A 22,797-nucleotide genomic window follows, 5' to 3' on the forward strand; every position below is an offset into this window, starting at 1 on the left:
AACAAAGGTGTCATTGTACGCTGATGGTTCATGTTTTATTTTAAAACCACAATTAGAATCTCTCCACGGCCTCATGGAGGATCTAGATACTTTTGCTATCCTCTCTGGATTAAAACCAAATTATGATAAGTGTACTATATTACTATTGGATCACAAAAAAATGCAACTTTTACATTACCGTGTAGTTTACCAATAAAATGGTCTGACGGGGATGTGGACATACTCGGTATACATATCCGGAAAGAAAGAAATTATCTCACTCCAATACATTTTTATAGAAAGTTAGCAAAAATAGATAAAATCTTGCTACAATGGAAAGGAAAATACCTGTCTATTTGTGGACAAATCACCCTGATTAACTATTTTGTCATACAACAGTTTTCCTATTTGCTTATTGTTTTCCTACACCTAGTGACCTGCTGGCCCATCAAGCAGGACTAGATTGATGGCGCCGACAGAGAAGGTCGTCTCGCTTCGCGTTCTTAGGAAATTATTATTATTTCTTACACAAATCTTAAATCTTATTACATACAGCCGCGAAGAACTATTGGATATAAGAGCAACGTCAACTTACCATCATTACGACCAGGAATATGACTTTCCCGAAGCGGATTCTCTGTTTGGACCACCACCCAGGACAATGGATCGGATCCCAGTAGGCGAGACAAAACAACGGCGCCGCAGAAGGGGCAGACGGAGCGGTCTTCTGGTCAGGCTTCGTAGACGGGCACATCACTCACCGCTCCCGAGTATACTACTCGCCAATGTCCATTCTCTTGACAACAAGGTAGACGAAATTTGAGCACGGGTTGCCTTCCAGAGAGACATCAGAGATTGTAACATTCTCTGTTTAACGGAAACATGGCTCGGTACAGCAACCCCGTTTCTTCACGCATCGCGTTGACAGAAACAAACATCTCTCTGGTAAGAAGAAGGGCGGGGGTGTATGCCTTATGATTAACGAGTCGTGGTGTAATCATAACAACATACAGGAACTCAAGTCCTTTTGTTCACCTGACCTAGAATTCCTTACAATCAAATGCCGACGGTATTATCTACTAAGAGAATTCTCTTTGATTATAATCACAGCCATGTACAGTGGGGCAAAAAAGTATTTAGTCAGCCACCAATTGTGCAAGTTCTCCCACTTAAAAAGATGAGAGAGGCCTGTAATTTTCATCATAGGTACACTTCAACTATGACAGACAAAATGAGAAAAAAAAATCCAGAAAATCACATTGTAGGATTTTTAATGAATTTATTTGCAAATTATGGTTTGCAAAATTTGCTTTTCTTTCAAAAACAAGGACATTTCTAAATGGCCCCAAACATTTTGTCACGACTTCGACCGAGGCAGGCTCTCCTTCCCGTTCGGGTGGCGTTCGGCGGTCGTCGTCACCGGCCTATTAGCTGCCACTGATCCTTTTCTCCCCCTCCCTATGTGTTTATTGGGTGCACCTGTTTTGTATGAGGGTTAATTAGTTGGGCTTATTTAATCAGCCGGCATACACGTTTCTTTGTGCGGGATTGTTTGTATGTAAGTTGGTGTTGGTTTTGTGCTTCATGTTTCTGGACATTATTCCTTCCCCCACGTGTCTGGGGTAGTTTATTAGTGTACACCCAGTGTGTTAGTAGGGTGGCCTAGTTTGTCCGTGTTCATTAAAGAACATTTGTTTTGCAATTGCTGCTCCTGCGCCTTTTCCTTCACACTCCGACACCCAGGCCTTACACATTTAAACTGTAGTGTATATATTTACCCAAAAATGATATGGGGGATTGGAAATGATGCAGACAATTAGATTGATGGAAGCAACACTATCTGCAATATTTATTTGCAAATTATGGTTTGCAAAATTTGCTTTTCTTTCAAAAACAAGGACATTTCTAAATGCCCCCAAACATTTAAACTGTAGTGTATATATTTACCAAAAAAATTATATGGGGGATTGGAAATGATGCAGACAATTACATTGATAGAAGCAACACTATCTGCAATATTGAAGCTGATCCATCCCCTGAATCTTTTAAAAATAATAATAAAGACAAAAAAAACTAGAGCACAGGAAACACGGAAACACGCAGGTAGGACTTGACGGACAAGACGAACTGGCAACAGACAAGCAGAAAATGCAGGTATATACATAGGGAATAATGGGGGAAGATAGGAGACACCTGGTGGGGGGTGGAGACAAGCACAAAGACAGGTGAAACAGATCAGAGTGTGACACACAAAACGGTCATAGACATTGAGCTAGCTTGCTGTTATTAGCTCATTTGTCCTGGGAGATAGAGCCTCACAGTGGAGCTGTAACAATACCCATAAAACCTAGCATCAAAAAGGGAATTGGTTCCAATCGTTTTTCCACCATTAGTTTTTCCCATTAAAATAAGGGTTGTTTTTTTATGTATGCTTACCCTAGCGTGACGTTTCCTCAGACAAGGTGACTTTTATCAATATATTCAACTCAATTTACTCTCAGATTTGAAATGGCTAATTACATCAAAGTAGACATGACGCAAAACTACAAATCCCTGCAAGTGCTTGCACGAGCTGACCCCAGGTACTGCGCCAATGTAAAACTTGCACAAGGCAGTTCACAGAATTGTCAATTTAAAGACATTTAGACAATTAATTCATTACTATATTTAGCTAACATTAGATAGTTAATCCAGAGATTCTTACCTTTGCCTTGATTCGTCAGTCTCGTCCAGATCACCATGGCATTTTGTAGTTCTTCATGATAATCACATTAGCATGGAATTTTGAGGGGCTTAAAAAACAGGTGTATATATTGATAAGTCACCTTGTCCGAAAGAGATTTATATGGTTATCAAAATGTCACACCAAGGTAAGCTTAGACTAAACACAGCCCTTATTTGAAGTGTCTCTAAAATCCCTTATGGGAAAAATGAATGGTGGAAAAACGATAGTACAATATCCCTGTTTGACCGATAGGTTTTATGGGTATTATGACTGTGCAATGTACAGAAATGCATTATGAAGAAAGCAAATCGTGTAATACACACGATATGCCTTGTGATGAAAATCGTGTAATTTCGAATTTCAAATAAATCATTTGTGTCTATTTCACAATAAGCTGTGATGGTGGGTTGGGCCTAGATAGAGTAAGGTTTTGGTGGTCGCAGTCCTGTTCCACATCTTTATATCCATTTATTCATGTATGCACATACACCTAGCGTATATTTTCAAATTAACCACCTACAACTTTCCTAATTTTATCACAAAGCAATGAAATAAAATACCTGATAAAACTAAAAACATGTATATATGAGTGCAAGAATCAAGTACAAGAGCAAAAGTTTAAATTGGTTGTCCGTTTGCTATAACTCAGTAAATATCTGTTGGATATTGGTGCCAAAATAAAGGAATTGTTCCTTGTCAGAGCTCTCTGATGGAACGTTTGATGTTCATACAGGGGCTTTTCATACGGCAGCTAATTCAGCGTGTCATGTGGGAATTGATGGTGCCACTCCAGGAGCTCATCCCCTGGAGGTGAGGTATTTAAAAGGTGTGTGCGGTCTCAGGCCGGTCATTCAGATTGTTAAAAGGTTGAAACAACTATTGTAATACATGTAACAGCTATGCAATGGATGAAGGTGCTTGAAACGTTTTATTTGATCCAGTATGTGGTATGTGGTACCATATTGACAGCACCCAATGACTACATCAAGTTTGTGACTCTACAAACTTGTTGGATGCATTTGCCGTTTGTTTTGATTGCGTTTCAGATTATTTTGTGCCCAATAGAAATGAATGGTAGATAAGGTTGTGTAATTTTGTAGTCCCTTTTATTGTAAATAAGAATTGGAATATGTTTTTTTTAACACTTCTACATTCATGTGGATTCAACCATCAGTACTGATAATCCTGAATGAATCTTGAATAATACACGAGAGAGTTGCAGAAGCACAAATATTATGCCCCCAAGACATGCTATTCTCTCACCATTAGAACTACCTAACATGATAAAGTTGTCTGTGATGAGATTCCAACTCGCAGCCTTTCGGGTTTCTCGACGTTCTTGTTATATGCCTAACCGACGCACAAATTTCATATACCCCCGTCTCCAAAAACTGCTAACCTCGGCAGTTATTGCAATGGTGAGAGGTCAGCATGTCTTGGGGGTATGATATTTGTGCGTCTTTAACTTTCTCACTAGTCATTACTCACGATTCATTCAGAATGATCCGTAATCATGTCAGATCCTGTCTGTTTGTTTGCCATGGTGCTGAAATGTCTTCTTATCTTGCAATGGCCTTCGTAAATACACAAATAAATGCATGAAAACATTGTTACATTGTCTATAGCCTTAAAAAAGCCATCTCATAATTAAATATTCAGTAAAAATTGTGTTTTACTTCGCAGAGTTGTGAATACATACAATAAATAAATCAAGATTAAGTAAAAAAAATGTTTTTTAAATAACCGTGTAAATAAATATTTCAATAAATAGATGTATAAATAAATCTACACACACACCTCAGTGGTTAGTACTTCTTGTTGTGGCTAGTCTTTGCATGTGTGCCAGCACTACTTTCCTTATGTCTTCCCAGCAGCTTGCGCAGTATTCCTGCATGAATGAAGCACACATGTTAATATTTTAGAATAGACACATGTTTTATCATCACATATGAAAGTATCACGATTTTGTGAATGTACTCTCTTGGTAAGACAAATTGACCAATCTACCTCACGTTTCAAGTAATTCTTCAGGAATTTGAAGTGAAGGCTCATCTTTTTGTTAACTCCAGATTTTGATAGTGTAGGTTTCATAGCCTTTACCTGTTAGGACAATTACATTTATATTATGATCCGTTTAAATCACATTATATGATATGACAATATAAAATGATAGATAATGTTTGCCTTTTTGCATTAATGTTCATTAATCACGGTACTCCATTTTGTTTATCTGTCGGCCCCAGCCTCAAACTCAGGATGTGTGTAGTTAACTGACCCTCTCTGCCCATTCATAGCCATTTTACCTGTTGTTATTGTCTTAGCTGATTAGCTGTTGTTGTCTTACCCGTTGTTGTCTTAGCTAGCTCTCCCAATCAACACCTGTGATTGCTTTATGCCTCGCTTTATGTCTCTCTCAAATGTCAACATGCCTTGAATACTGTTGTTTAGGATAGTTATCATTGTTTAAGTTTACTGCGGAGCCCCTAGTCCCACTCAACATGCCTCAGATACCTCCTTTGTCCCACCTCCCACACATGCGGTGACCTCACCCAGTATAACTGATGCAAACTCTCTTATCGTCACTCACTGCCTGGGTTTACCTCCACTGTACCCGCACCCTACCATACCCCTGCCTGTACATTAGGCATTGAACCTATCCTACCATGCCCAGAAATATGCTCCCTTTACTCTCTGTCCCCAACGCACTAGACGACCAGTTTTGATAGCCTTTAGCCGTACCCTCATCCTACTCCTCCTTTGTTCCTCGGGTGATGTGGAGGTTAACTCAGGCCCTGCGTGTCCCCAGGTACTCTCATTTGTTGACTTCTGTAACCAAAAAAGCCTTGGTTTCATCCATGTTAACATCAGAAGCCTCCTCCCTAAGTTTGTTTTACTCATTGCTTTAGCGCACTCCGGTTCAGGAAGGCCACCAAAAATTCTGAGATTTCCATCCCCAACTACAACATTTTCCGTCAAGATAGAACTGCCAACGGGGAAGGAGTTGCAATCTACTGCAGAGATAGCCTGCAAAGTTCTGTCATATCTTCCAGGTCTATGCCAAACAGTTCCAGCTTCTAATTTAAAAAATGAAAATCTCTCCAGAAATAAGTCTCTCACTGTTGTCGCCTGTTATAGACCCCCCTCAGCTCCCAGCTGTGCCCTGGACACCATATGTGAATTGATTGCCCCCCATCCATTTTCAGAGTTCGTTCTGTTAGTTGACCTAAACTGGGATATGCATGACACCCCGGCAGTCCTACAATCTAAGCTAGATGCCCTCAATCGCACAAAAATGATCAAGGAACCCACCAGGTACAACCCTAAATCCGTAAACATGGGCACCCTCATAGATATTATCCTGACCAACTTGTGTCACGGAGCTAGGAGTGGTGGGTGTGGAGTCAGGCGCAGAGAACAGAGGATTTTGGGTTTCCGTAATTTATTCCGGACAGAAAAAGGTCCCGCCAAATAACAATAGGCGACAAATACTGACCTACCCAAAAAAGGACACAAAAACAGTCCAACAAAATAACAAACGCAACCATCTACACACAGAACAGAAAATAAGCCCGCACAAAAGCAGGCGGGCATAAACGGCTTAAATAGCCCTGAACAAAAATCCAAACGAGAAACAGGTGAAACCAATAAAGACAAAACCAACAGAAAAGGGAATCGGTGGCAGCTAGTAGACCGGTGACGACGACCACCGAGCGCCGCCCGAACAGGAAGAGGAGCCACCTTCGGTGGAAGTCGTGACAACTTGCCCTCCAAATACACCTCTGCTGTTTTCAATCAGGATCTCAGCGATCACTGCCTCATTTACCGCATCCGCTATGGGTCGGCGGTCAAACGACCACCCCTCATCACTGTCAAACGCTCCCTAAAACACTTCTGCGAGCAGGCCTTTCTAATCGACCTGGCCCGGGTATCCTGGAAGGATATTGACCTTATCCCGTCAGTCGAGGATGCCTGGTCGTTCTTTAAAAGTAATTTCCTCACCATCTTAAATAAGCATGCCCCTTTCAAAAAACAGATAGAGCCCTTCGTTCACTCCAGACCTGACTGCCCTCGACCAGCACAAAAACATCCTGTGGCGGACTGCACTAGCATTGAATAGTCCCCGTGATATGCAACTTTCAGGGAAGTCAGGAACCAATACACAGTCAGTCAGGAAAGCAAAGGCTAGCTTTTTCAAACAGAAATTTGCATCCTGTACCTCTAACTCCAAAAAGTTTTGGGACACTGTAAAGTCCATGGAGAATAAGAGCACCTCCTCCCAGCTGCCAACTGCACTGAGGCTAGGTAACACTGTCACCACCGATAAATCCATGATAATCGAGAATTTCAATAAGCATTTCTCTACGCTGGCCATGTTTTCCTCCTGGCTACCCCAACCCCGGCCAACAGCTCCGCACCCCCCGCAGCTACTTGCCCAAGCCTCCCCAGCTTGTCCTTCACCCAAATCCAGATAGCAGATGTTCTGAAAGAGCTGCAAAACCTAATTATATAGCCTACACTATTAGGAAAAAAATGCTTCTGGATAGAACCAAAACATTTTTTAAAATAGTGTAGGCTATGCATATGTCTTATCTTGGAATTATCGACTTGTCTCAGTTGTCTGTATTGCTTGTCAGGGAAAGTGATCTGAGGTTCTCGAGAGACCACATGACCCTGAGATGCCAAAAAAATAGAAACGAAAGACTTACAATATTATTATTGTATACATAAAGGAGTAACTGAATAAAATGAAACATAGCAGCACATGAAATGTTGAAAAGATGACAACTGCTCAAGTAAATAAACATTACCGTATCCTACCATTTTCTGAAGCATAGTTATGGTGTTGTTGCTGAACACTTGGAACATGCTCGGAGACCGAGGCGGTGTCTTCATCCAAGTGCATCCGATGGTTTTATGCCAGGTGCAAATCGTCAGGACCAAGCACATCCAAAGGCTGATTGAACCCATTTTAGCATAGGTCTACTGTAATTCTCTGCCGTTATCAACACGGGTGCAAAATTAGGTACACTTCCGAAAGACAGCATACTTTAAATAAAGAAATGTAATAAAAATTTACTCAAAGGAAAAAGAGATAAAGTGTTCTTCCTGATCAATCCCCTTCTCGAATTCCCGAGTTCTGTCATTCTCCAATCTGTGTCAATCTTTTATACAAAGATTCTGCACGGTGTTCCAAAAGTGAAAGGTGGAAGTCCCCGTAGACAGGCGCTTTCATACTTACCTGAGAGTATATTTTTTCGGCCTGGAGACAATGCACAGAAAGGACAGGTGCATCTCAAAGAATTGTTAAATTCTTGACTTATTGGTTATTTTATTCAGAAATATTGGCTTATCAACCAGGAACATGTTTTCGATTATTTTTGTTTTTAATGTTGTTGTTTTTTTTACCCGATTTCCTCGCCAATTTCGTGGTATCCAATTGGTAATTACAATCTTGTCTCATCGCTGCAACTCCCGTACTGACTCCGGAGAGGCGAAGATCGAGAGCCATGTGTCCTCCGAATCACAACCCAACCAAGCCGCACTGCTTCTTGACACAATGCCCACTTAACCCGGAAGCCAGCCGCACCAATGTGTTGGAGGAAACACCGTGCACCTGATGAACGTGTCAGCGCGCACTGCACCCTGCCCGCCACAGGAGTCACTAGTGCGCGATGGGACAAGGACATCACTTGCTTAAAGGGTAACTGCCTATTTAAAGAAACAGATCAACGTTGTATGGGTTCTATCAATTACACACTCAACATTACTTTATTTCGTTTTAGAAACGGGTTTGGGTGGTATGAAATATTTTGGTAGACCCTCTCCTATATGCTCCCGGTTTTCAGAATAAGGTAACTAAGGGAATGGCATCAACGATACACATTTAGAGCCAGCCAAACACAACAAGGCATATGTAACGGATGTGAAATGGCTAGCTAGTTAGCGGTGGTGCGCGCTAATAGCGTTTCAATCGGTTACGTCACTCGCTTTGAGACCTTGAAGTAGTGGTTCCCCTTGCTCTGCAAGGGCCGCGGCTTTTGTGGAGCGATGGGTAACGATGCTTTGTGGGTGACTTGTTGATGTGTGCAGAGGGCCCCTGGTTCGCGCCCGAGTCGGTGCGAGGGGACGCCATAAAGTTATACTGTTACACATACATTGAAGAAAAACAAAAAAACGATCAAATCAATTACATAACTGTACATGTAAACCTAGGCTTACTGCTCAAGTAGGAAAATTTGTACAAATAAGATTCCCTCATTGTGAGCAATTAGCTAGCTCACGTGCAAATGTCAGTGCGGTAGTCTGTCATAAAAAAAATACACCACTGCACTGGTATAACATGAATATTACAAAGTACATTATGCATAATGACAGTCTCACTTACTTCCATGGTTTATATTTTTATCCATATAGGTTAGGTTCGATTAAGATTCGCTTTCGTTCATTGACATTGATAACTTCGACTTTTACCTCAACTTGGGTGACCTTGAAGGAGACGGGAAGGGTTCGGGTAAAACGCGTTTGACTCCACACACATTGAGCCCGGCCCGGAACTGCACACTGCAGTCAAAGGGGCTTCTCGCTCGGATAGATGACGAAATGCAGTAATATGCAAAAACTGTCGTTTTCGAAAGTGAAAGCGATTTATGGTTTGTATTCACCATTGTCATCATCATCCCAGACAGAGGCTGTCCCACGGTTTAAGGGTTCCTAATTGTCAAATTAATATCAAACTCTAACTCTTTTCCTAATCTTAACCAAATTATCCTAACACGTTAATTATCATAACCTGCTGCGTAATTTCTCTTAACCTGCTACGAAAAGTCAAATCTGACGTTAATTTGGCCAGAGCTGGATCCCTTCTAGCCATAACCCTGTCCCACGTGCAGTCATCCGGATAATAGCACGCCGACAGTGAGCAGTCATTGTTCATGTTATATTATTTGGCGTATAGAAACTGTAAGGACAACACACTTATGACATTGTATCTAGCTATTAATCAGGTCCATCAGAAATTGTTTGAATTATCTTTTTATATTCTAATGTCAATTTGTTTTCCAACTAATAATGAAGTGCAATGGATGCTACATCTAGGAAATGTCGATAACTGCAGTGGAGCAGCTGTGTCGAGTCCAAATGGTATCATCATGTTTTTCTTTCTGTAACAGAGTAGCCATACAATTTGTTACACTTTCCATCCCTTGGGGGAGGGGATATAAAAAGCATGCCTTTAAATGCTTATACGGTAGAATATCAAGCCTACACAAAAATAGATAGGCTACTGTTTTAAAATACATTGCGTGAAGAGCGCTGTGTACCTGCCATTATATTATTCTCTGTGTTGATGTATTAGTTCAAAAAGTATTTAAATATCCTTTGAGCAACATTATTGCGCACACCTGCACACAGAAGACAAGAACGCAACATGTCTTCAACAGCTCTGCAAGGTGAAGGAATGGAATTTTCAATGCTCTTTCACTTTCCCCACTTGAACTTTCCTTATTGTACATATTACCTCATCCATGCCATTTCAATGAGGGAGGCTATAAAGGTATAGGGCAGGTATCCCGCTGTTTAGAAGTAGTGTTAAGGGATTTATCAACTGACTGGACACATGGCAACTCTGAACGTGTCCTTTGTGGTACATCTTCTGTGTATAATTGTTYTTTACCCGGTTGTGTATGCTAAATGCAGTGACCAAAAACAGCAAACGTATTATCTTTCTCAAACTCGCCAGACCCTCAATGATCTTGCCATGGTAGGTCAATTTCTTTAACCTGTTACAAATTGAGCATAAAGGCAGAGACATATTTAGAAATATGTCTCTGACTATAGGCTGTAGCATATATACTGTGAGATCACAAGTTATTTATTCTAGTTGTAAAGTAGATTATTGGAGCTTGATTCGTTCATATATTCAGTTGTTTTATTGATATATGGTGTCTTTTGTGTGCGGCATAGGAGAGGAGACCAAGCGACTGTATCCAAGAGGCTGAAAAGATAATGGTCCAACGTCCAACGCTTTCCATAGAGGTGATGCTCAGGAGGTCATGAGTGGCTACAGTTTTAGTGTTTGTCTAGGTCAATTGCATGGTTACACGGGGTGTTTTTCTGATTACAGGAGGGGGAAAAGCTTTGGACACTGAAACTTGCGTTTCAACTAGCCAGCGAGCTCTTCCAACAAAACCTAACACCTGTGAAATGGAATACCTTCAAACTCAGGGAGCTCCAAGACCTTCTTGCTCGACAAAATATGACCTATTCGGAATGTGTACGTTCTTGGTTATTTTTCATTGGTTAACTGTAGCTTGTTACACATTTATTGTTATTGTTATTTTTTATTATTATTCATGTAATCACATGTTGTTTGTTGTTTCGTATTTCAGGTCAAAGACATGCGTCTGCATCAAAACCTTCCAATTGAAAATATGGTTAAGAACTACTTCAAACAGCTGGGCGACTTTCTTTCACGTGAGGTAAAACATCTCATGGGTTGCATTTTTTTGTCAACTGTGTTCCAAATCTAAACTATTGAGAGGAGTGGAGTGGGCCTAGCCTATACCTGTGATGTATAATGTCTTCATTCCACCAAAAACATATTTGTTTCACGTTTTCTTTCAGCGTTTCAGCTCGTGCTCATGGGAGGTCGTGAGAGCTGAAATCCGGAGCATCCTGAGGGATTTTTACAAGAAATCAAAAATGCCAAGAAAACACGCATGAGAGTAGGATAACTTTTAGTTAATTTCTGCCCAAAAAAATGTATCTTGCTGAATAAATGAAATTTGCTACTGTGAGCTTTATACGTTTATGTTATTTATCCGTGTTGCAAATCATTTCCATCGAGGCTATAATATTTAAAGAGACAAACACGCCTTCTATTGGTTGAAATTGTGCTAACAATTTTGTAAAATTCTGTGGTGGGACGCAACCTTGAAATGAAACGACTTTTTCGTTGAAACGTTATCCTAAACGTGATCTTATTCCTCCTGACAATTGCATATCAACATCCTCAATGAAAAATAATAATCTAATTTACACTACTCGGAATTCCAGCCATACTTTCCTGCCCTTTAAGGCATCATCAGATCACTGTAAAACATTGTTGATTCGTATAGTTATTAATTATATCAACTACACATATACTGATATCATGCAACATAAGTATAACTCCAAATTCTGAAAGTTAGTGTAAGTATAACTCCAAATTCTGAAAGTTAGTTTAAGTATAACTCCAAATTCTGAAAGTTAGTTCACTGGAGCGTAGCAACCGCTAACCATGCTGTCACTCTTCAGTCTCTATAGTGGAAAGATAATAGATGCCGAGGTAACATCAACTCATATATCTGGATAAAAGTCAAATAAATGTCCAATAAAAACACACGAAGATGGAATTATTTGACAGATGATCTAACAACTGACAGGCCTATATTTTACGCACACATGCCTATAGGCCCAGATCAAAAAGCACCCGCCAAGGTAAGCAGTATTGCCAAGGTCTACACTGCCTGTGCACTGCATAGGCTACCAATGTCTTATTCTGAAAACCGGGAGCATATAGGAGAGGGTCTACCGAAATATTTCATACCACCCAACAATGCTTCAGAAAATGGTAGGCTGTAAGGTCATTTTTATTCACTTATTCCTGGTCCTTGAGCCATTGTCATCTTTTCAACATTTCATGAGCTGCTATGTTTAATTTAATTCCCTGATGCCTTTTTGTACAATATTTTGTTTACGTTTTTTGGCATCTCAGTGTCATGAAGTCTCTGGAGACCACATTTATTTATATATCTATTTATTCAAATATTTATTTGGTTATTTATTTGTTTTTGAACGTGTTAATGTATTGTGTAGTACTCAACTCTTTGGAGTAAAACATTTTTTTATACTGAATAGTTATGTGATTGTTTTAGACTATACACAATGTAACAATGTTTGCGTACATTTCGTTTTGTATTTATTATGAAGGCCATTGCTTACTGTATTTATTATTGCAACATGATACGAGATAGTTTGTTATTGTAATGATGACATATATTTTAATTAAATAAATGTGGCCTCCAGAGCTGAAATCTCTTTTAATCAAATCAAATGTAATTTGTCTCATACACATATTTAGCAGACGTTATAGTGGCAGGAGCAAAATGCTTGTGTTCCTAGCTCTACCAGTGCAGTAATATCTAACAATGCACAACAAGACAAACAAATCTAAGAGTAAAAGAATGGACATAAAATATAGAAATATTAGAATGAGCAATGTCGGAGTCCGTAATATATATATACAGTGGAAAGAAAAAGTATGTGAACCCTTTGGAATTACCTGGATTTCTGCATATATTTGACATACAATTTGATCTGATCTTCATCTAAGTCACAACAATAGACAAACAATGTTCTTTAACTAATAACACACAAATTGTATTTTTCTTGTCTATATTGAAAACACAATATAAACATTCACAATGTAGGTTGGAAAAAGTATGTGAACCCCTAGGCTAATGACCTCCAAAAGCTATTTGGAATCAGAAGTCAACTAACCTGGAGTCCAGATTGGAGATTTTGGTTAGAGCTGCCCTTGCCCATAAAAAACACACACAATTTGAGTTTGCTATTCACAAGAAGCATTGCCTGATGTGAACAATGCCCCGAACAAGAGATATGTCAGAAGACCTAAGATTAAGAATTGTTGCCTTGTATTAATTAGTATTTTTTATTTCACCTTTATTTAACCAGGTAGGCTAGTTGAGAACAATTTCTCATTTACAAATGCGACCTGGCCAAGATAAAACAAAGCAGTGCGACACAAACAACAAAACACAGTTACACATGGAATAAACATACACACAGTCAATAACACAATAAAAAAAGTATATATACAGTGTGTGCAAATGAGGTTAGATAAGGGAGGTAAGGCAATGAATAGGCCATAGTGGTGAAATAATTACAATTTAGCAATTTAACACTGGAGTGATAGATGTGCAGATGATGAATGTGCAAGTAGAGATACTGGTGTGCAAAGGAGCAAAACATTAAATAACAGTATGGGGATGAGGTAGTTGGATGGGCTATTTACAGAAGGGCTATGTACAGGTGCAGTGATCTGCGAGCTGCTCTGACAGCTAGTGCTTTCCAGCTTTGGAAAGGGTTACAGAAGTATCGCTAAAAGTCACTCCATGGAAAGACAAATTGTCTATAAATGGAGAAATGTCAGCACTTTTGCTACTCTCCTTAGGAGTGGCCATCCGGCAAATATGACTGCAATAGCACAGTGCAGAATGCTCAGGTTAAGGTTAAGAAGAAACCTAGTGTCAGCTGAAGACTTACAGAAATCTCTGGAACATGCTAACATTTCTGTTGACGGGTCTACAATACGTAAAACACTAAACAATAATGGTGTTCATGGGAGGACACCATTGAAGAAGCCCCTGTTGTCCAAAAAAACATTGCTATACATCTGAAGTTCGCAAATGAGCACCTGGATGTTTTACAGTGCTACTGGCAAAATATTCTGTGGACAGATGAAACTTAAGTTGTGTTGTTTGGAAGGAACACACAACACAATGTGTGGATAAAAAAAGGCACAGCACACCAACCTCAAAACCTCACGTCAACTGTAAAGTATGGCGGAGGGAGCATCATAGTTTGGGGCTGCTTTGCTGCCTCAGGGCCTGAACAGCTTGCTATCATCGACGGAAAAATGTATTCCCAAGTTTATTAAGACATTTTGCAGGAGAATGTAAGGCTATCTGTCCGCCAATTGAAGCTCAACAGAAGTTAGGTGATGCAACAGGACAACAACCAAAAAGACAGAACTAAATAAACAACAGAATGGCTTGAACAGGAAAAATATGCCTTCTGGAGTGGCCCAGTCAGAGTCCTGACCTCAACCCGATTGAGATGCTGTGGCATGACCTCAAGAGAGCGGTTCACACCAGACATCCCAATAATATTGTGGAACTAAAACAGTTTTGTAAAGAGGAATGGTCCAAAAATCCTCCTGACCGTTGTGCAGGTCTGATCCACAACTACAGAAAACATTTGGTTGAGGTTATTGGTTACATACTTTTTCTAAACTGCACTGTGAATGTTTACACAGTGTGTTCAATAAAGACATGAAGAATTATAATTGTTTGTGTGTGATTAGTTTAAGCAGACTGTGTTAGTCTATTTTTGTGACTTAGATGAAGATCACATAACATGTTATGACCAATTTATGCAGAAATCCAGGTAATTCTAAAGGTTTCACATACTTTTTCTTCCCACTGTATACAGTACCAGTCAAAAGTTTGTACACGCCTACTCATTCAATGGTTTCATTTATTTGGACTATTTTCTATATTGTAGAATAATAGTGAAGACATCAAAACTATGAAAAAACACATATGGAGTCATGTAGTAAGTAAAAAAGTGTTAAACAAATCAAAATATATAGTTGAAGTCGGAAGTTTACATACACCTTAGCCAAATACATTTAAACTCAGTTTTTCACAATTCCTGACATTTACTCAGAGTAAAAATTCCCTGTCTTAGGTCAGTGAGGATCACCAATTTATTTTAAGAATGTGAAATGTCAGAATAATAGTAGAGAGAATGATATATTTCAGCTTTTATTTCTTTCATCACATTCCCAGTGGGTCAGAAATTACACTCAATTAGTATTTTGTAGCATTGCCTTTAAATTGTTTAATTTAGGTCAAACGTTTCGGGTAACCTTCCACAAGCTTCCCACAATAAGTTGGGTGAAATTTGACCCATTCCTCCTGACAGAGCTGATGTATCTGAGTCAGGTTTGTAGGCCTCCTTGCTTGCACACGATTTTTCAGTTCTGCCCACAAATGTTCTATGGGATTGAGGTCAGGGCTTTGTGATGGCCACTCCAATACCTTGACTTTGTTGTCCTTAAGCCATTATGCCACAACTTTGGAAGTATGCTTGGGGTCATTGTCCATTTGGAAGACACATTTTCGACCAAGCTTTAACTTCCTGACTGATGTCTTGAGATGTTGCTTCAATATATCCACATAATTTTTCTGCCTCATGATGCCATCTATTTTGTGAAGCGCACCAGTCCCTCCTGCAGCAAAGCACCCCCACAACATGATGCTGCTACCCCCGTGCATCACGGTTGGGATGGTGTACTTCGGCTTGCAAGCCTCCCACTTTTTCATCCAAACATAACGATGGTCATTATGGCCAAACAGTTCTATTTCTGTTTCATTAGACCAGAGGACATTTCTCCAAAAAGTACAATCTTTGTCCCCATGTGCAGTTGCAAACCATAGTCTGCCATTTTAATGGCAGATTTGCCTTGATGACAGCTTTGCACACTCTTGGCATTCTCTCAACCAGCTTCACCTGGAATGCTTTTCCAACAGTCTTGAAGGAGTTCCCACATATGCTGAGCTCTTGTTGGCTGCTTTTCCTTCTCTCTGAGGTCCAACTCATCCCAAACCAACTGGGTTGAGGTCGGGTGATTGTGGAGGCCAGGTCATCTGATTCAGCATTCCATCACTCTCCTTCTTGGTCAAATAGCCCTTACACAGCTTGAAGGTGTGTTGGGTAATTGTCCTGTTGAAAAACAAATGATAGTCCCACTAAGCACAAACCAGATGGGATGGTGTATCGCTGCAGAATGTTGTGATAGCATACTGGTTAAGTGTGTCTTGAATACTTAATAAATCCCAGACAGTGTCACCAGCAAAGCACCCCAACACCATCACACCTCCTACTACATGCCTCACGGTGGGAACCAGACATGCAGAGATCATTCCTTCTCCTCACAAAGACGTGTCTCCGAAAGACAGCGGTTGGAACCAAAAATCTCAAATTTTGACCTAAGACCAAAGGACAGATTTCCACCGGTCTAATGTCAATTTCTTGTGTTTCTTGGCATAAGCAAGTCTTTTTTACATATTGGTGTCCTTTAGTAGTGGTTTCTTTGGAGCAATTCGACCATGAAGGCCTGATTCACACAGTCTCCTCTGAACAGTTGATGTTGAGATGTGTCTATTACTTGATCTCCGTGACGCATTATTTTGGCTACAATTTCTGAGGCTGGTAACTCTAATGAACTTATTCTCTGCAGCAGAGGAATCTGTGGGTGTTCCTTTCCTGTGGCAGTCCTCAGGAGAGGCAGTTTCATCATAGCGCTTGATGGTTTTTGCGACTGCACTTGAAGAAACTTACCAGGTTCTTGACATTTTTCAGATTGACTCACCTTCATGTCTTAAAGTAATGATGGACTGTCATTTCTCTTTGCTTATTTTAGCTGTTCTTTCCATAATATGGACTTGGTCTTTCACCAAATAGGGCTATCATCTGTATACCACCCCTACCTTGTCACAACACAACTGATTGGCTCAAACACATTAAGAAGGGAATATATTCCACAAGTGTACTTTTAACAAGGCACACTTGTTAATTGAAATGCATTCCAGGAGACTACATTGTGAAGCTGGATGAGAGAATGCCAAGAGTGTGCAAAGCTGTCAGCAAGGCAAAGGGTGGCTACTTTGAAGAATCACAAATACAAAATGTATTTTTATTTTTTATTACTACATGATTCCATATGTGTTATTTCATAGTTTTGATGTGTTCACTATTATTCTACAATGTAGAATAGAGTAAAAATAAAGAAAAACCCTTGAATGAGTAGGTGTGTCCAAACTTTTGACTGGTACTGTATGTGTACCATACAGTACCATATGTGTACCATACAGTATCACGTTTCAAGTGTCACTCCTATGATTCATCCTCATGGCTGGTCCCCAATAGATAAAATGTATTTTAAACATAAGGCTTATTAAGGCTATATTGAATAATACCAAGACCCGTATTCATGAAGCATCTCAGGGGTGCTGATCTAGGATCAGTTTTGACTTTTATATTATAATGAATGGACACAGCGGGTCCTGATCCTCGATCAGCACTCCTACTCTGAGACGCTTTATGAATACATTCCCAACAGAATAATTAGGCTACATCTCATATTTTAGCCTATAATATGACATGTCAGGATGAAACCATCTACGACATCTTATCAAGACCCTGATGGAACAGGTGTGTTCGTACTGGGTTGGAACAAAAGCCAGCACCTCCTCCTTCTGGTCTCCAGGACCGTGCAGACCGTTTTGGTGACCACTTCCCTACAGTATATGATATTTACAGTTGTAAAGAAAACGACAAATAGAAAGTTCCAACAAATCATGTTGTCGTTGCTTGTCAACATTGCATCACCAGCAGACAACTGTAGGGTGAAAGTTGGTTGCGTCATTGTGAAAATGAAAGTTGAGTGATGGGGGTAGGGCGCTGACGTCTCCCAATTCACTTTTCAGTTGTAGCGCAACAGCAGAGGACTGCGGAACAATATGTCGGACTAACTTTGAAAGAAAGCCACTAAATTAATGTCTTACATGGCCACATTTCTTATGAACTGTGGGTTTTATTTCGACCTCGACGATTTTGTTTGCCTTTTTTTTTTTATTGTTCACGCAAAGTTATTAGCAGTTGAAAGCAATGCTCGCGAATAGCCTATTCTCGCTAATAGCCAGGCCGATATGTACGTTTAATCATCTTATATTGTGGTTCAACTGTAATTTAAAGCTGATTTCAAGGAGAATATGTATAGATTTACTGGGATTTGTTGGTCCAGAAGACGGAGGAGGCATGTGATTCTTCCTGCTGCATGTCTGGAAAATGAAAGTCCCCGCCTCTGGTAGGTTGATCGGGGGAAATTCTCCATACAGTTTTCCCTTTCCTAACTCCACAGTAAAACTACTTAACACAGCCAAGATGTTCAAACTCATCTGGAAAACTAAAAGCAAAGCAAACTGCTATTTACAATGTATACAATGCAGAGTTGGACGTGTCTTTTTCTTATTCTTTGCAGTATGCAGAGCGCGTGTCATTGTTGTGACTGGATACGACACCACTTCGGTCACTTGAGCGCAGAATACCTTTCCCAGCTAGACCAGATGGTGAGTTATCAGCACACTGTAAGAGGAGACGGAATGATTGTATTAAGGCGAGCAAGACAATCAACCAAGTAAAATAGCCATATGTTTCATGTTCAGCCTCTGTGTTCGACAACTGTTAGCCTATATTTGAATATACATAGCAAAAGGGCGCTTAGGCTATGATGACAGAGAGATCAAGAGAGGCTGTCTACATTAGGCCTACTGTACTTACAGTATAAGCTACACTTTATGCCAGTCTTGATTGCTCTTTTAAGTATTTGACACGTGACTTGACATACTATATTGATTGTTTTCCAGGGAGGAGATATCACAAAGCAGAATTCCCCTGTCCTTTTCCCAACATCACTTTACAGACACATAGATGATGCCGAGGTAAAGACTCGAATTGTGACTTATCATGTTCTGATATGCTTTGGTATAGTGGTCTTGACCCAATGCAATACTAATATTATATTTTTTTATCATCCTGTGTAGTTTGAGGTCAAAGTCAGATTCCTGAACGAGACCATCTATCAAATCATACAACTGTTTGATGGGAATATGAAGTCTGTCACCTGGGACAAGAAAAACCTGGACGATTTCCTAAACATTCTCGAACGCCAATTTGAGAACCTTAATTCCTGTGTAAGTAACACGTCCATTTTAAAGTATCACTGTTTAGGTCAGGGCTCTCCAACCCCGTTCATGGAGAGGTACCCTCCTGTAGGTTTTTGCTCCAACCCCAGTTGTAACTAACCTGATTCGGTTTATCAACCACCTAATTAATCAGGTGTGGAAGGTAGTTCTCCATGAACAGGATTAGAAAGCCCTGGTTTAGGTGTAGCCTACTAAATCTACAAGTGAAAAAAATCTAAGTATAAAATGCATTCGGAAAGTATTCAGCCTCTTTGACTTTTTCCACATTTTGTCACGTTACAGCCTTATTCTAAAATTGATAAAATACATGTTTCCCCTCATCAATCTACACAATTCTCCATAATGACAAAGCAAAAACCCTGTTTTAGAAATGTATGCAAAGGTGTTCCCAATAAAAAAAAAAATGAAATATCACTTTTACATAAGTATTCAGAACCTTTACTCAGTACTTTGTTGAAGCACCTTTGGCAGTGATTACAGCCTTGACTCTTCTTAGGTATGAATCTACTTTCACGTCCGGATCTGTTTCTCCTGTCCTTGTGCTCATCTCCACCCCCCTCCAGGTGTTGCCCATCTCCCCCATTATCCCTGGGGTACTTATACCTGTGTTTTCTGTCTGTCTGTACCAGTTCGTTTTGTTCGTTCAAACCTACCAGCGGTTTCCCTTGCTCCTGTTTTCTATAGTCCCTGTTCTCTGGTTTCCCGATTTTGACCTTTCCTGCATGCCCTGAGCCTCCCTGCCATCCTGTACCTTTGCCTCTACTCTGGATTACCGACCTCTGCCTGACCCGATCCTGAGTCCGCCTGCTGTTCCGGTGTCTTATACCCTCTCTGGAATATTGACCCCTGTCTTTCTTGACCTGTCGTTTGCCTGCCCCTGTTTAAAGAATAAACTTTTGTTTCTTCAACACTGTCTGCACCTGGGTCAGACCTTAAAACGTGATACCTACATGCTTGGCACACCTGTATTCGGAAAGTTTCTGCCATTCTTCTCTGCAGATCCTCTCAAGATCTGTCAGGTTGGATAGGGAGTGTACGGCACAGCTATTGTTAGGTCTCTCCAGAGATGTTCGATCAGGTCAAATCCGGGCTCTGGCTGGGGCATTCAAGGACATTCAGAGACTTGTCCCAAAGCCACTCCTGCTTTGTCTTGGCTGTATGCTTAGGGTCGTTGTCCTGTTGGAAGGTGAACCTTTGCCCCCAGTCTGATGTCCTGAGCGCTCTGGAGCAGGTTTTCGTCAAGGATCTCTCTGTACTTTGCTCCGCTCATCTTTCCCTCGATCCTGACTAGTCTCCCAGTCCCTGCCACTGAAAAACATCCCCACAGCACGATGCTGCCACCACCATGCTTAACCGTAGGGATGGTGCAAGGTTTGCTCCAAACGTATTGCTTGACATTCAGGCCAAAGAGTTCTATCTTGGTTTCATCAGACCAGAGAATCTTGCTTCTCATGGTCTGAGAGTCCTTTAGGTGCCTTTTGGCAAACTCCAAGCGGGCTGTCATGTGCCTTTTACTGAGGAGTGGCTTCCGTCTGGCCATTCTACCATAAAGGCCTGATGGGTGGAGTGCTGCAGAGATGGTTGTCCTTCTGGAAGGCTCTCTCATCTCCACAGAGGAAATCTGGAGCTCTGTCAGAGTGACCATCGGGCTCTTGGTCACCTCCCTGACAAAGGTGCTTCTCCCCCGATTGCTCAGTTTGGCCTGGTGGCCAACTCTAGGATGAGTCTTGGTGGTTACAAACTTCTTCCATTTAAGAATGATGGAGGCCACTGTTTTCTTGGGGACCTTCAATGCCGCAGAAATGTTTTGGTACCCTTTCCCAGATCTGTTCCTCGACACAATCTTGTCTCGGAGCCTTACGGACAATTTCTTCGACCTCGTGGCCTGGTTTTTGCTCTGACATGCACTGTCAACTCTAGGACCTTATATAGACAGGTGTGTGCCTTTCCAAATAATGTCCAAACAATTGATTTTACCTCAAGTAGACTCCAATCAAGTTGTAGAAACATCTCAAGGATGATCAGTGGAAACAGGATGCACCAGAGCTCAATTTTGAGTCTCATATTAAAGAGTCTGAATACTTGAAGGTATTTCTGTTTTTGCATTGTCATTATTGGGTATTGTGTGTAGATTGATGAGGATTTTTTTTCTTTAATCCATTTTAGAATAAGGCTGTGACGTAACAAAATGTGGAAAAAGGGAAGAGGTCTGAATACTTCCCAAATGCACTGTATATAGGTTATTACAGATTTTGAGCCAGTTTGCAACATCACAAAAATAATACTGCATCAATGAGAAATTTTAAATGTTGTGATTTATAATTAACAGACATTTTTTGTAGGCTTTGGTGCGTATTTTCATTGCGGCAAATCAAGTTTGATATTTTAGTCGAAATTGCAAACTTTAGAATCCTTTTTAAACCTTGAACGCACTATAAGTTTCCATTTCCTGCCGCGCAGGAAAATTCTCAGGAAAAAAACCCAGATCAAATGAAGATCCTACATCTGTATGACGCTAATGTTTTGTTTAATTTTGTCCAACAGGTATCACCTGCCATGAAACCTGAGAGGAGACTGAAACGGTACTTCAGGAAGTTGAATAGGAAAGTTCTGAGACAAATGGTGAGTTTGGTTTCGTATGGAAACATGTTTGATAGATGTAATCAAATTAATATAAACTAGGCTAGGCTAAACAGGAGCAGTGTTCATAAAAAAAGGGTTCTGGGGCCATATGTATCAAGTGTCTCAGAGAAGAACTGCTGATCTAGTATCAGGTCTTCTCTCAGGTCTCCTCTGTCCTATTTATAGTGATCTAAAAGGCAAAACTGATCCTAAATCAGCCTACTCTGAGAAGCTTCATATATAAGGCACCAGTCCTTTATTTGTTGTTCAAGACGATATGGGTCATTATGTTGACAAGAAAGTTCACCCCACTAAGATTTCAAATGTTCTATGTTTTTCAGAACTACAGTGCAGAGGCGTGGGAGCTCATCAGGAAAGAGACAAAACGTCATCTGCAAAGATTGGATATCCTTGCGGGACAGATGTACTGATCATCCGGACTCATCTCAGAAGCTACTCACTTACCAGTTTATAAAGCATGAATACAATCATGTGGGACCCTGTCAGTCTATTTATTATATTTAAATATTTAAATAATGTTTTTTATTTTCATAATTTATTATTTATATTTTGTATTTCCCTTTTGTACCTGTATTGAACTGAAACGTATTGCTTGTCTACTTCAAAAATCAATGAAAAAGAATATTGAAATTGTGAATAAAAACATATTTTGTATAAATTGTCCAGATTTCGTTCTTGTCTGAAACCAACGAGAGTGGATTTATAATATTGAGCAGCCTAATCTAATCATCAGAGGGGATGCAGATTGAATTTGTTGCTGATCAGTCACATGACAGTTTCTACTTTAAGTTTATGTATGCTTGTAGTTTTGTTTCTTTGTGTAATTTATTTTGAATG

The 22,797-nt window shown here is 40.2% G+C and overlaps 2 protein-coding genes across 2 annotated transcripts; both read left to right on the forward strand.

The window, feature by feature from the left end:
• Positions 1-457: 457 nt before the first annotated feature.
• Positions 458-11,425, forward strand: LOC112068969 (interferon alpha-C-like). The gene is made up of 5 exons (XM_070438355.1): positions 458-787; positions 10,667-10,738; positions 10,827-10,976; positions 11,092-11,181; positions 11,327-11,425. Exons 1-5 carry the CDS (start codon positions 641-643, stop codon positions 11,423-11,425), a joined length of 558 nt encoding a protein of 185 aa, XP_070294456.1. The 5' UTR covers positions 458-640.
• Positions 11,426-18,030: 6,605 nt separating this feature from the next.
• Positions 18,031-22,547, forward strand: LOC112068970 (interferon a3-like). Its single transcript, XM_024136216.2, has 6 exons — positions 18,031-18,419; positions 18,594-18,681; positions 18,979-19,053; positions 19,156-19,305; positions 21,862-21,939; positions 22,281-22,547. Exons 1-6 carry the CDS (start codon positions 18,325-18,327, stop codon positions 22,368-22,370), a joined length of 576 nt encoding a protein of 191 aa, XP_023991984.1. The 5' UTR covers positions 18,031-18,324; the 3' UTR covers positions 22,371-22,547.
• The last annotated feature ends 250 nt before the right edge of the window (positions 22,548-22,797 follow it).

This window comes from Salvelinus sp. IW2-2015, unplaced genomic scaffold (assembly GCF_002910315.2).
Source record: "Salvelinus sp. IW2-2015 unplaced genomic scaffold, ASM291031v2 Un_scaffold807, whole genome shotgun sequence".
Classification (NCBI taxonomy): Eukaryota; Metazoa; Chordata; class Actinopteri; order Salmoniformes; family Salmonidae; genus Salvelinus; species Salvelinus sp. IW2-2015.